The sequence below is a fragment of the Oxyura jamaicensis genome (assembly GCF_011077185.1).
Source record: "Oxyura jamaicensis isolate SHBP4307 breed ruddy duck chromosome 1 unlocalized genomic scaffold, BPBGC_Ojam_1.0 oxy1_random_OJ106551, whole genome shotgun sequence".
Classification (NCBI taxonomy): domain Eukaryota; kingdom Metazoa; phylum Chordata; class Aves; order Anseriformes; family Anatidae; genus Oxyura; species Oxyura jamaicensis.
The window spans coordinates 140,233-153,950 of record NW_023303234.1 but is presented as its reverse complement, the minus strand read 5'-3'; the positions used below and the strand labels follow the sequence as shown (position 1 = coordinate 153,950).

The window sequence follows — 13,718 nt, the reverse complement described above, 5'->3', positions numbered from 1 at the left end:
TGGTGCCCGGCCGCGGGCTGGACAACGGGCTGGCCCGCACCCCCCCCATGGGCTGGCTGGCCTGGGAGAGGTTCCGCTGCAACGTGGACTGCCGGGCCGACCCCCGGCACTGCATCAGGTCGGCGGGGACGGGGCGGGGCGGGAGGGCAGGCCCGGCGAGGGTGGCCCAGGGGCAGCTGGAGTGCTTGGGGGGGTCCCCACAGTGAAGGCCATCGGGTATCGTGTCCCCCGGGTCGGGGATGGGGTTACAAAAGGGGCTCCGAGCCGTGGGGGACGCAGCGCGGTGAGCCCGGAGCCCCAGCCCGTCCCCTCGGGGCACCGGCAGGGGCTCAGCTCGCCGCCCGCCCGCAGCGAGATGCTCTTCTTCGAGATGGCGGACCGGCTGGCGGAGGACGGCTGGCGGGAGCTGGGCTACGAGTACGTCAACATCGACGACTGCTGGTCCGCAAAGCAGCGGGACGCGGAGGGGCGGCTGGTCCCCGACCCCGAGAGGTTCCCCCGGGGCATTAAGGCCCTGGCCGACTACGTGAGTGATCCCCCCTGTCCCACCGTGGTGGCTGGGTGGAGGAGTTCGGTCCCCGGGAGGAACCTCGGGACCCCTCGTCCCCTCCTTGCAGCCCTCCTCTCCTCGCAGGTCCATGCCCGAGGCTTGAAGCTGGGCATCTACGGAGACCTGGGCACCCTCACCTGCGGGGGCTACCCGGGCACCACGCTGGAGCACGTGGAGCAGGACGCGCAGACCTTTGCGGAGTGGGGTGTGGACATGCTGAAGCTGGACGGGTGCTACTCATCAGGCGAGGAGCAAGCGAAGGGTAAAGGTTGCCTCTTAGGACAGTGTTTGTCCCTTCACTGCTTCAGTCGGGGTGGCCGTCCATCTGATGGACAGTTGGCCGTCTTCGGTTCCTCCCTCACATCTCATCTTCTGGCTGTGTGCACCGCAGCCACAGGGCAAAAGCAGCTCCTGGGCAAAGAGGAGGTTTTGGGGGAGCCCTAGAGCCAGTGCAAGCCGTGCAGGTTGCTGCTGTCCATCTCCTTCACCGGTCTGCTGCTTCTCTCCCGAAGGCTACCCAGAAATGACGAGGGCCTTGAATGCCACAGGCCGCCCCATCGTCTACTCCTGCAGCTGGCCGGCATATCAGGGGGGGCTCCCGCCCAAGGTGAGGGTTGTCCTGCCTGTCATTGGCTCCCGTGTGCCACGGGGGAGCCCTGACTCTGTGCCCATGTTCTGCACCCCTTACTGCTTACCCCTTACACCTCCCCCCTAACCTTGACAATCCTGCGCCGACAGGACTTGTAATATCTATTGAGACTTTAAAGCATTATTTATTTATTCTCCCTTTTGACCCCCACGCTCCCCTCCAGGTGAACTACACCCTCCTGGCCACGATTTGCAACCTGTGGCGCAACTACGGCGACATCCAGGACTCGTGGGATAGCGTGCTTTCCATCGTGGACTGGTTCTTCGCAAACCAGGACGTGCTGCAGCCAGCCGCCGGCCCCGGCCACTGGAACGACCCGGACATGGTATTGCAATGAACCCGTCACCCCTCGAGTGTCCTTGTCCTTCCCTGGCGCAGCCTGAGGGGGAGATAGCGATGAAGGAAAGGGTGTCCCTGCTCAAGGGAAGCGGTAGCACACGTGAGGTTTCCCGTGCTTCCTTCCACCTAGCGGGCTGCAGCATCACCAGGAGGGACATGCAGAGAAGCTCCTAACCCTTTCCTGCCTCCACCCTCTTTGTCCTCCCTCCCCTGCAGCTCATCATCGGGAACTTCGGCCTCAGCTACGAGCAGTCGCGCTCCCAAATGGCCTTGTGGACCATCATGGCAGCTCCGCTCCTCATGTCCAACGACCTCCGCGCCATCGCCCCGAGCGCCAAGGAGATCCTGCAGAACCGCCTGATGATCCAGATCAACCAGGACCCCCTGGGAATCCAGGGGCGCAGGATTGTCAAGGTTAGGGGGAAGGCATACGTGTCTGGGAGAACAGAGAGCACGCGAGCAGCACCGGGTGGGAGGCAGTAACGAGGGAGGCAGAGAACCATGAACTCTTTTTTCCTTGAGTTCACTGCAAGCCAAAAACGTTCTTATTCCCCAGGACCAGAGAGGGGTAAGACAAGTCTATTTTCCCCTGCTCCCTCCCCACAAAGGGAGGGCCAGGGCTGGCCCTGGCAGCTCTGCCTCATCCGCCCTTCCCCACCCCTAGGAGAAATCCCATATCGAGGTGTTCCTGCGCCCGCTCTCCCGGGCCGCCAGCGCCCTCGTCTTCTTCAGCCGGAGGACGGACATGCCCTACCGCTACACCACCAGCCTGGCCAAGCTCAGCTTCCCGGAGAAGGCTGTGTATGAGGTGAGCCCCGCTTTCACACTGCGCCTGCACCCCCTCCTTCCAGCTTCCCCCCACCGTTGACGCCCGCTGTGGTTTGGGCACGGAAACTGGGACCCCACGGTGAAGGTCCGTGACACCCTGGCAGCGACCCCCTGTCTGTCCCAGGTGCAAGACGTGTACAGTGGGAAGATCATCAGCGGCCTGAAGGCAGGAGACAACTTCACGGTGGTGGTTAACCCCTCAGGGGTGGTGATGTGGTACCTCTACCCCACGGCGCTGCGGGAGCAGCCCTGGCGCTTTGTCCAGCAGCGAGCCCCCCACGGCGGGGCCCGGCCGCCCCTCCTCTGAGGGAGCTCAGCCGGTGGGGATGTGGGCCAGTGCCGGGGCGATCAGCGAGCCCCTGGGGCCCGTCCCTTTGCTGCACAAGTGCCTTCTGCTGGTGCAACAGTCAGCGCCGCTCCTCCAGCGGCACCTGATGATTTCCACTCAATCTATGCAAAGCAGGAGTTCTCCTGACTTCCTCCTGAGGGCATGCAGAGCGTGATTCCTCTGTGACTGCAAACCACTCAGAGATCCTCCTGTGGAAGAAGAGGATCCGCTGTGGCCTCAGGGCCCAGACCTAGCCACCTTCTTTCCTTTGCTATAATCAGCTTGGCTTAGAATAAAGGGGCAGTCAACAGGGCTGCACCCTTCTCCCCAGGAACCCTCCGTGAGAGCTCCCGGGGCCAGGATGGTCCTGCAGAGAGGACAGGGCTGCTCCCTGCCGTGATGGATTTGCTTCTGCTGCCAGGATCCCGGAGGTAGCACTGCTACAGCCTACAGTGCATGCTAAGAAGAACCCCAAACCAAATGTGTGTCAGCACTGCCTTGAAGCCGCTTTGGGGTGAGGTTACAGCACAGCACATCAAGTTGCACAACCCAGCTGTTGTGCTGTGGTATAACAGCAGGAACTGCAGAGCTGTGCCGTGCTGTGTGCGAGTGCTGCCTGCAAAGTGCTGATGCCCGTCTTCGGTGGGCTCCTGACTTTGGGAGATGATCACAGGTGCCGCCAAACTGCAAGCTGCATCTCGTTCCTGTAGGATGTTCCTCTGCCAGGCTGACCACTCCAGCATGTCTCAGGGAAAGGCTCCTCCTGCTCCCAAGGGCAGCTTCACGCACCGCTCCACTACGAGGAGGAGCCCGCACAAATAAACCAGAAGGGGCTCGAAGTGAGCGGTGCGAATACTGCAGCCCCAAACTGTGCCTACCCCACGCATCCTGCAGCTCAGGCGAGCCGTGGCCTCCCCAGCAGCCCCAGGGAGGGGTGCAGCACTCGCCAAGCTCTCCCCTTCAGGGTACAGGCAGCCCCAGGAGACCGATGCGAGATTAAACCTCAGAGCAGGGAGCTACCCCATCTCGAGCTGGCCAGGAAAGGAGCTTCCTCTTTCTATTCAGAAACAAGGGCTGGGAGCCCTCTCCTTGCAGGACCACAGGGCTGATTCTAGCCTCTCGCAGAGTCTTGTGCAGCAGCAAGGTACTGGACACAATGCTTTGCAGTACTAAAGAGAAATGAGAAGTCTGTTTCGTGTCTGTACAGGAGCCAGCTTTGTTTTTGTGATTTTGGCAATTTAGCTGAAATAAAAGGGAAGCAGGTCGCAGGCTGTGTTTCGCATTTATTCAGCCCCCTGGCTAACGTAGGAGTTTAGGATCAGTTCCTCAAAACAGGAAGAACTACAGCAAGAGGAAGTGGCTTCCTGTTGGACGGGGCTGATGCAGAGGGAAACTGGCTTTTCCAGTACTTGCACCACGCTCAGCAAGGCACCAGAGGTCCTAGGCACAAGACGAAACCCGGATGTTACAATCCACAATCAGGTGCCATTTTCCTTTACTATGTATTTAGTTTTTCCTTTACTAGGAAAAAAAATACAAACCAACCAGCAAGGTAAGAGATTCTCTTAAAGATAAGCCTTTCCTCAGGCAGTAAACATGCACAGGAGAGCCACGAAGAACACCACGTTGGTGAGCAGGGTGGTGACACCGGCCCCGCTAAGGGCAGCGTTGTGCCTGCCCTAAGCCACAATTACGTGCCAGTTCTGGAGATCTGGACGAGAGCAATGCCACAGGCAGAGATGATGAGCTAAGGTCAGCACGTCTGTCCCCTCCCCCTCCTCAATTACTTGAAGCCAGCCCCACCTCTGCCACGCAGCAGTGCAAGGGGAGGACCAGCCCGCAGCCCACCTGAGAACAGCAGCAGCGGGTTTGTTCCAGCCCTCTGTGCGACAGGCAGGACCGATGAAGGGCAACGCAACACACACACACCACTGAACAGGCAGCTCAAGGTATCAACACTTCTGTATTAAAGTGCAATTCAAAAGTTACAAACTTTTTTTTCTTTTAAATACAGAGTCATTAGAACATCTCTAAGGTGTTTTTAGATAAGGAAGTTTACTTCCCCCCATGCAGGGCTGCTTTAGGAATTCAAACAGGTAAGTCACACAGGCCTGACTCACAGGAGAGCCCTGGCACCCAGGTAAAGAGGGAAAACACCCCTTCCCCTTCACTGTGAAGGTAGGAAGGCTGTAGAAAAGAAGTACAGTCACCCCATATGTAAAGATCACGAGGGTCTCCACCAGACTGGAGAGGTTCCCGTCAGAGCAGGTTTAATGATGGCACTATGTCCTAAGGAAGGAGGAAAGGTTGTGACTGAGCAGCCACATCCTCTGCAAGAGAGCTGAGCGTTAGTAACACCACACCACAGGCCGCAGTTCCCAGCGGAGCGGGCACCGCACCCCTGAGCAACCAAATCCCAGTACTGCAGCACCTGCCGTTGATGCTGCGCAGATGTGGGCACGCCTGTCTTGGCTGTAACAGCCGAAGGAAGAGACAAAGGGCACTTCTCCCCAGCACGGTGGCACAAGCTTGCTCAGCAGAGGGAGCCAGGGCTGCAGGACCTGTCTCCTGACAAGGCCAGTGCCAGGTTATCTTCCTAACGTAACACATCTTGCTCCGAGGCAAGCAGCCTCCTGCTCAGCTCAACTCCGTTAGGCGTGAAGAACAGCTCTGTGGCACAGGATCACTGCACAGGTACGGGACCTGCTTCTGGGAGAGCGAACAGAAGGAAGACTGCAGAAGGATTCGCATGCCTGCCCATCTCGGCTCGCTGCTCTGCAGCACACCTTTGTTTGCTTTTCTCTTCAACGTCTAAAAGGCAGGCTGATTTTACGGAGTCGCTGTTTGTTTCCAGTTACACTTCTCACAGCTCCTCCACCACCAGCATCTGAAAAGTGACTACGTGCAGCCTGGCTTCGCTGCACATCGGAGACCTGCCAGCAAACACACACTGTGCCTTCAGAGATCCAGTCAATACAAACGGGCGGCTCACGCCTGAGGAGGAGACACCAGGCAGTGCTGGCTCTCCACAGACACCAGTGAGTGCAGCGCCTCACCTCCACTTACCGCCCTATTTTGCAAGGATTTAGGTTAAATGGGAAAGGAGATGGTGAAACGCTAGCAGAGGATCTGCTGCTTCCAAAGCAGGTATGTCTGTGCCCAGAAACTCCTCTTGCAGTGCAGTAGGATGCTCCTCTTGCAGTGCAGTAGGATGCTCCATCCCAGAGCTTGTGCTGAGCTGATGGGTTTGGCCTCACCACGCTGGGGCCCGTCCTCTTCCCACTTACACCACCAAATGCTTCAGTGCCTCTCAGGACGCATCTCAGGATCAGGATGATCTCAGGATCACCCCGTGACTGTTAGTCCAGGACACAAAAAGTGCTCCCAGCATGACACAGGATTTCCAGAGTCCCATCTTAGGCTGAGCTGTGCCACGGTATAAGGAAATTTAACACCTTTCTGGGCTACCCAGGAGTCTATGCGAGAAACCTCATGGCTTTCTATACCTTTCTTCTTTGGTGGCGCTTCAGAAGAAGTTAAAAGTTTGGCATTCCATGTAGTTTTACTCCAAAATGCCAGAGCCTTCGTATTTTACTCTCAGTGATGTGGTCTACTGGTTTAAAAAGTCCATCTCTCCCCTCATGCCAGAGGCAGAGCAAAAGGTTAGTGCTTCAACCCCGTGAGATAAAGCAAAGAAGCAGGAAAGTGCTGTTGTTCTGCCTTGTATTGGCACTGACTTAATGTCTAAGGGGGCAGGTGCTCAGCTGCCCAGCACTACTTACACTGTATATACACAAAGAGACCTAGAGATGCGCTAACCGGATGGGTAGTAACAGCCAAATTGTCTTCAGGGAGAGAGAGCGTGGGAGGCCGGCTGCAAGTCCTTCTGTTAGTTGTTCTTCTTGTCCTCAGGAGGTGTGTAAGGAGGCGGCTGATCCTGGAAGGAGGTACAGTAGAGTCAACAACCGTGCTTTGCTTTATGAAGAGCTCTTCCCAGGCTTGGCTTACAAGAAATTACTGCTCTTCAGCAAGCTACAGCCAGAGCCGAGTGCTGGTTTTTAAGCGGTTACTGCACTGCATCATCCCTCTCCAGTATCAGTTATGCTCCAGGATGTAAGCTCCCTCCCGTAACATTTCCAGTGAAGGTCCTCTCAAAAACAGGTAGCAAATGGTCTGTTGCAAAGAATGCACAGCACTGTCTTAAGCCCCTTTGTCTCTGCTGATGCTCCCACTGCCACCCAGCAGGCAGCGAGCCCCCGGGCTGAGGGCCAGCTTCAGCCTACGTCAGTCTCCAGCCCACGGCAGAGCCGTGCGAGGCTGCCGAGGGCACAGGCAGACCGGCTGTCACCCACCAGCCGCAGACTACAGCCCACCTACCGGCTGCCACCGACTGCACCGTGACAGACCTCCCCACCGCCAGGCAGCCCAGGAAAAACCCACAAGGAATGCAACCCAAATACTCGCATCCTGAAGTGACCTGCTCTTCTTTCTCTCCCCTCACCGTCACCCCGTACAGAAGCAGAGAGCTCTGTATTCTCTGGGCACATGCAAGCATGTTTAAGAGTGAGATGAATACCGAGATTCAGCTGGATTAATCTTAATGCCCTCCTCTTTCTTCCTTGATCGAGGATTGGCACTATCACCCACGCCTCCTCCCAGGAGGGTGCATGCTTTCTGTGCATTTTCAAAACGAAGGCACTCCAGGCTTTACTAGGAAAGCGAACTCCTGTCTGTATTAGTGACACGAGAGGAAGCAGGCACACACAGACCACAAGCACAGTGCTTACCATGGGCATGTAGACACTGTGTGGGTTGGCAGGGTTGTAGTACGCACTGGAAGCGGCTTCCATGGCCTTACTGCTGCCTAGAAAGGAAAGAAAAGGAGCAAGCATAGGACTTCCCCATCCCACCTGCTTTATGCAGCCACCACAGCCCTCTTGCCCAGCTGTAGCCCTTTTGAGGAGACGACAAACATCCCAAGAGCCAGCAGCAACCACAGCAAGCTGACTTTAAACTCAGAGCAATTCATGAAGGCTGCAAACTGGCTAGTGCTGACCACAAGCTGCACAGCATGGAACTGAGAGCCTTGCCAGCCCCGTTATCTCACATAACAGATCAAGAAGGTTTTGAGCTCCTGCAGCAGCAGCTTCCCCACACCAGCCGTATCCCCTGTGTCACCCACGGCCCAAAACCCAAGCACCCTGTTGCACCAGAGCCTGGCAGGCCCCCAGCCCTATTTACCTGGCATCCCTGGGTCCGCCCAGGCTGCGGGAGGCGGTGGGGCTGAGGGTCCTGCAGGAGAAGGCCCAGAGTAGGGGGGAGGAGGTGCCACATACGGGGGGTTCATGCTGGGGAGTGGTGGGTAAATACCTGCAAAGAGATGACACCAGATGGATGCTTTAGACTGGGGCAACGGTAGAGAGGGACAGCAAGCCTCCGGGCCCAGCGGCAACCAGAGACACACAGCTGTGACCAAGAGCACGTGACAGATTTTGTAAGGACAAGAATCCTCGACGGAGACAAAGCTACAGTAACCCTCACCGTTGCATTAACACTTCCTTACAACTAACAGCAAAACGCCCCGCTGCTCATCACACTGCTTCCATACCTGGAGTCTGGGCGTATGGATACCCCATGGGCTGCGGCGCAGGGCCGTAGGCGCTCGCTGGAGGTGGTGCATAAGGGTACGGGCCATTGGGGGGTGGAGGAGGAGCATAGCCCCCTGGAGCAGGTGCGTAGCCCCCTGGAGCAGGCGCGTAGCCACCCGGAGCAGGCGCGTAGCCACCCGGAGCAGGCGGGGCAGGTGCATACCCCCCGGGTACAGGCGTATATCCATAGCCAGGCGTCTGGAGAGGAACTCCACTGGAAGCTAAGGAGCACACAGTTAGTAAGCCACATGTCCTTTTGTTATAACTGAATGTAGAGAATAAAAAGGAAAAGGTCCTGTTCATGCAGCCCCATTTCCCATCATCTACGTTCTAGAGATGCTCAGTGCACGGTCCTGGCATAGTACTGGGTTTGAAAAGCATTTAGATGCAGTCTCCTCACTGCAAGCTCACAGGGAGCTAAAGGAAACCAGCTGCAAAAACACCAGCTATCAGCCAGCAGCTCAAGCACAGAGCTCTCACAGCTGGAAGAAAGGGCTGTTCTAAATAAGGGTCAGTACGGTGTGTTTTTTTAAACCTTTATATCAGAACAGAATGTACATTTTTATTTTCCTTTTGAAAGTTTTAAATAGAAAATATATATTTTTAAAATTTATTTTACCCTTCTCCAAATGTGGAGATGTTAATTTGCCCCATTTCACTCCATGATTAGAGAACTGAGTTAACGTTAGGTACATGGATCAATTTTTCACCACCACATACTTCAAGTTTTTTTCCCTAGGGCAAATCAGGTGCCACAGAAAAAGGTATGCCACCCCAGAAGCACAAACTCCAGAGTATTCCTAAAAAAGCATTAAGATGAAATAAAGAAAATGGATTGGAAGGAAAAACAAAAAGTCCCCTAGAAAAGGAAAAATACATTGTTATGGAAGATGTACAGGGTGCCCTCCGGCCCACAAACTTCAAAACGGGCACCATTCTTTAACCGGCTGAGCCAACTGTGGGGGAACTGCAGCCTGAAGATCCCTTACCGCTAGAGGCAGCTTTGAACATCAGCTGTCCAAACTCGATGGCTCCTCCGCTGTTGAAAGTCAGTTTAAATGTCCCCTGTCCTTCCCAGCCACCTAGAAGAGAATTAGAATTGAAACAGACCATTAACCTCCTCAGTAGCCGTCAAGACAGCAAAACAGCTTAGCAAAAGCAATTAGCAGAAAAGTGGCTGCTTATCCTATCAGCATCAGTGACTGGCAACTTGGTCTCTTGCCCAGCTTTCCAGGTCAAGAACGGGAAAACAAGCACAAGCAGAAACCAACTTGACACGCAGAGCACGACACAAGCTACAGGATTAAATATAAGTCACCCTGCAAAAGTCAGTTACTAGCTTTGGGGGCAGACAGCAACACTGAAGTTAAAGATCGGAAGACCTGAGGTACCTTAGTCTGGACAAGCAAACTACGCTGCTGTAGCTACACTGTCCACCTGTCCCCTGCGCGTGTAAACACTCTCTTCAATGGTCAGCAGAAGAGAAAAAGACTTGACACTTTGGAAGAGTTCAGGCTACAAAGCACAGGCACGTACCTCCTGCCTCGGCGTGGATCTGTCCTTTGATGTAATTGGCAGAGAAAACAGGCTGCTCAATAGAGCACTCCTTCACCAAATAAAATGGCATCATGAAGGACAGCATAGGATCCTTGCCCTTTGACACGAAGATCATCTGCAAGACAGGAAGGGACACTTCTGCGTTAGCTAATCAGATATAACGTGGCTATGGAGTTCTGGTTGTAGAAGCATCCAAAAAGAGGATAATTTAACCCCTATTACCAGTATGTGTTGTGTTGTTTCACAGCCTTCGTGAGAAGGAATCCCAAACTGATGATGGCACAGCTAACTCACCTGAAGCACGCCCATTCCAAAAGAGCATACTGCTTAAAGCACACACATTTACAATTCTATTTTTCTATTTTTTAAGGATCAGCTATGACAGTTTTCAAAGAGAATAATACCTACTGATGTATGTAACATATTCTCCACATAGTGATTTCCAGGTTTGTACGCTCCTTTGTAGGCAACCAGGACACTGTCACAGGCAAGAACTGTCCTATTTCCACTAGCCTTTCTCCTACCTAGTACCCCCAGTGGTTCCTCTCATAATAAAAATCACTTCTATTACCAGCTACGTTTCTTGTCTACAAGCTCCCTGGAGACAAGGGGGGCCCTGTTCGCATCAGACTTACCCTGTAAGGGGTGAGATACAGCATCCCCTTCTTGGTGCCTTTGAAGGCTTCAGGCTTGCCCGTCACGTCACTGAAGGAGAGCTCCACATCTTTGCACTGTTTGAGAACACTGCAGGAGGAAATCAGACCAGTTGGAGAGACAGCCTCAGTGACAGCTCTGACAGACACCCACCACGCAGTCCCTGAATGTCGTCCCAAAATACTAGATTCTAAAGCAGGCCCTCCAGTTTTTCCTTTGGACACACAAGGATGATTTAGCCAGAGTGGAAGAATTCCTCCTCTCACCTTTGACAACCCGTCTTCCTTCACAAAGGGGAACTATAAAAGACAGGAAGAGAAACTGCCTCCAAAACCAGGCTGAAGGAATTGCTCTCTCTGCTTGGCAAGAGCCTGAGCCCAGAGACCAGGGCACAGAAAGGAATGAGCTTTCTGAAACCATGCGCTTCAAGTCAAGGAATGACCTCAGAGCAAACCTCTCTCCACATCCATGTTTATGTCTGGGACTGGCCACCAGAAGGGAAAGCAGAACTGCTGCACCACCACACCCGCTGTGCAAACTGAGAATGTTGCTTCACAGAACCCTGACCGCTGGCCTTACTTCACATGATTTAAGCAAATATTGGTGATGAAGAGCACCGTGCTAAGGAAGCAAATGAGGAGCCACCAATGTCAGCAATAAGGTTATTATTGTTGGATATTTATGGGAACATCAGCAAAGTCTGCTAATAATGCCAGATGGGAAAAGCCAGATGGGACCCGCAAACACTATGGGTATGGAGGTGCCTGAAAAAGTTGAGTATCTTTTCAGGAAAATAATCATCTTGAGAAAGAGTGTCACTGAATCTAGGTGGTGGACCCTAAACATACCACCTGGTCAGAAAAGTTCCAGAATAAACAAAAGAGCCTTGGATGTGACAAGCTTGTAACGTGTTTCGACAGCAGAAAAATCTGAAGCATTTTTGGTTCAGGAACACAGAAAAGGAAAAAAAAATGTGACTCAACACAAACCAGAATAGGCTGGATCTAAAGTTATTGTAACATGTTCTGATCAGCCTATCCCAGAAATCAGACCAGGTCAGGAAACTGCAAATTGGCAGGGTCAGGGCATGGGAAAACACCCAAGAGCTCCGTGATTTCACAGTGTGTGGTCATTAGGGAGGAGAAAACGCGGCAGTATAGGCGTACCTGAAAGGTTCAGATGTCCAAGAAGGAAGACAATACAAAGTCTAGCTGTAATGAGGGGAAAAAAAGTCCTGACAAAGAAAGTGTGCTGGGACGTTACTTCAGGGTTTAGCTAGATGCTAAACACTGGCTGAGGGGGGCAGATGGAAAGCACGGCAGAGCTCTTCGTATTTCCAGGATGCAAAGGGGAAGTATTTCGCCCAAGCTACATAAAGCCAACTCCTCAACGCTCCGAATCTCACCAGAGCACCTCCTTAACCGCATCCTGCACCAGAATTTCACGTTGGGTGGCCTCATTAGGAGGAACGTCTGCGTGGTCACTCCGACGCTTGCCTACGTGAGCGGCCGGGCTGTGGTAAACAGCAGGGCCTCCGCCCGGGCCGTGTCAGCGCTGCCGCGTGGGTTTGTGCCCCCCGTGACCCGGTGGGACGGCTGGCACCTCCCCAAACCGGCCAAGAGATTGTGTGTGGAAGCGTGTGCGGGGCCCAGACCATGGTAGCTCGTGAAGCTGTTGTGATGAGGAGCGCGGCTTTGCTATCTCACGCCAACACGAGGAGCTTCACCGTGCCTCCGGTCTCCAGGACCTCTCCAGGACTTCTCCAGCCGGTCGCTTCACGGATCCCACCGGGGGCACCACGGGCACACCCCGGGATGTGGGAGAGCCGCGAGGCGCTCGGGCCTCGCCCGCGGCACGAAGCCTCCCGCCAGGCCAAACGACGCCTTCGCCGCCCCCACCAGGGCACCCCCCAGACCCGAGCCCCCCTGCCCTGCCCTGCCCTGCCCTGCCCTGCCCTGCCCGGTACCTCTCGCCGCCGGGCACCACGACGCCCCCCTCCTTGGAGTGGTTCCTGTTCAGCGCCATCTTGTCCCGCCGCCTCCGCCCCCGTGACGTCACGGCCCTGCCCGCCCTGCGTGACGTCACAGCGGGACGGGGCTCCGCGCCGGTTGTCCCCGGGGGACGGGGACCGGGACCGCGACGGGGTCGCCCCGCGCCCGCTGGGTGCGGATCCCGCTGTCCCCGCCCCGCCATGAAACCAGGCCCGGGCCGGAGCCGCTCCGCGGGGTCGTTCTTTTCGTGTTTTTTTTTTTTTTTTTTTTTTTTTTTTTTTCTTTCTTTTTCTTTTTTCTTTTTTTTTTTTTTTTTTTCCCCTTTTTTAAAGACGAGCCCCGGTCTCCAAGGGCACCTCCCGGGTGTAACGGGGCCCCCGCCTCCCCCCCCCCCCCACCGTCGCACACCCGCAGCGCTCCGTTGTAGGGTTGGGGTCACGCGTGTCGGCATCCTTTATAAACAGCCCACCGCAGGATTACAGAGCAGAGCGTAAAACCCCCTCGTTACAAACACACCCCAGAAATCCCAAATGCGGGCCGAGAGCGTTCGAGCCCTGCGGCTCGAGGTACGAGCGAGGGGAAGTCGTGCCGGCGCTGCCAGCTCTCTGCCACGGCCCCGGCTGGCAAGGCTGAGATGTTCCTGGTGGCCTCGTGGAGCGGCCTCCTGGTGGGACGAGCTGGGACGAGCTGGGAGGAGGCTCCCACGCCACGCTGGCCGATGGGGCTGGCAGGACGGCTCGCAGCGTGACCGGGCGTTTTCTGCAAGGCCCCTGCGGTGGTTGCGGGCAGCCGTGAGGAGGCTTCGTTCCCGGCGGGGCCTCGGAGGGCTGGTGTAGCTGGGTGGTGGGTGGGAGGTTGTGTGGAGCACCAGGAGCCGTGAACATGGGTGGTGAGGGGAGTGAGAAGGGCCAGGAGGGCCCTCGTGTCCTGGCGATGCTGAGAATGGCTGATTTGTATGGATGGGTGGGAGCGAGATGGAAGAGCACCAGAGAAAGCCACAACGTGGGCACAAGCTCTTAGATGGTTCTGCTGAGGCTTGGAGCACCCTCATCCCAGTCCTGGCCCCGAACAGCTCTGTTTGCAAACCTCGGGCTTGGCTTGAGTCACCCCTGCTGTCCCCTCACGGGGACCCCTTCCTCCCTCCCGCACCAGCCTTTCCAGCCCCCCATCCCGA

The 13,718-nt window shown here is 55.5% G+C and overlaps 2 protein-coding genes across 2 annotated transcripts; one reads left to right on the top strand and one right to left on the bottom strand.

The window, feature by feature from the left end:
* The first annotated feature begins 6 nt into the window (after positions 1 to 6).
* Positions 7 to 3,963, top strand: LOC118156930 (alpha-N-acetylgalactosaminidase-like). Its single transcript, XM_035311164.1, has 8 exons — positions 7 to 118; positions 352 to 526; positions 635 to 812; positions 1,063 to 1,157; positions 1,363 to 1,524; positions 1,755 to 1,952; positions 2,203 to 2,346; positions 2,491 to 3,963. The coding sequence occupies exons 1-8, from the start codon at positions 48 to 50 to the stop codon at positions 2,671 to 2,673; spliced, it is 1,206 nt and encodes a 401-aa protein (XP_035167055.1). The 5' UTR covers positions 7 to 47; the 3' UTR covers positions 2,674 to 3,963.
* Positions 3,964 to 4,638: 675 nt separating this feature from the next.
* On the bottom strand, positions 4,639 to 12,644 carry LOC118156931 (WW domain-binding protein 2-like). Its single transcript, XM_035311166.1, has 8 exons — positions 12,520 to 12,644; positions 10,535 to 10,643; positions 9,879 to 10,014; positions 9,332 to 9,424; positions 8,303 to 8,563; positions 7,936 to 8,064; positions 7,482 to 7,558; positions 4,639 to 6,631 (listed from the first exon to the last, which is right to left on the bottom strand). Exons 1-8 carry the CDS (start codon positions 12,576 to 12,578, stop codon positions 6,584 to 6,586), a joined length of 912 nt encoding a protein of 303 aa, XP_035167057.1. The 5' UTR covers positions 12,579 to 12,644; the 3' UTR covers positions 4,639 to 6,583.
* Between the last annotated feature and the right edge of the window lie 1,074 nt (positions 12,645 to 13,718).

What these genes read in the sequence shown, in the direction of transcription:
- LOC118156930 (XM_035311164.1), top strand. Translation starts at nt 48, where the DNA reads ATGGGCTGGCTGGCCTGGGAGAGGTTCCGCTGCAACGTGGACTGCCGG. An exon ending in TTAAGGCCCTGGCCGACTAC is followed by an intron (nt 527 to 634) that starts GTGAGTGATCCC and finishes CTCTCCTCGCAG; the next exon opens with GTCCATGCCCGAGGCTTGAA. An exon ending in AGGCGAGGAGCAAGCGAAGG is followed by an intron (nt 813 to 1,062) that starts GTAAAGGTTGCC and finishes TCTCTCCCGAAG; the next exon opens with GCTACCCAGAAATGACGAGG.
- LOC118156931 (XM_035311166.1), bottom strand. Translation starts at nt 12,578, where the DNA reads ATGGCGCTGAACAGGAACCACTCCAAGGAGGGGGGCGTCGTGGTGCCC. An exon ending in TGTATCTCACCCCTTACAGG is followed by an intron (nt 10,015 to 10,534) that starts GTAAGTCTGATG and finishes CCTGTCTTGCAG; the next exon opens with ATGATCTTCGTGTCAAAGGG. An exon ending in ACAGTGTCTACATGCCCATG is followed by an intron (nt 6,632 to 7,481) that starts GTAAGCACTGTG and finishes ACCTCCTTCCAG; the next exon opens with GATCAGCCGCCTCCTTACAC.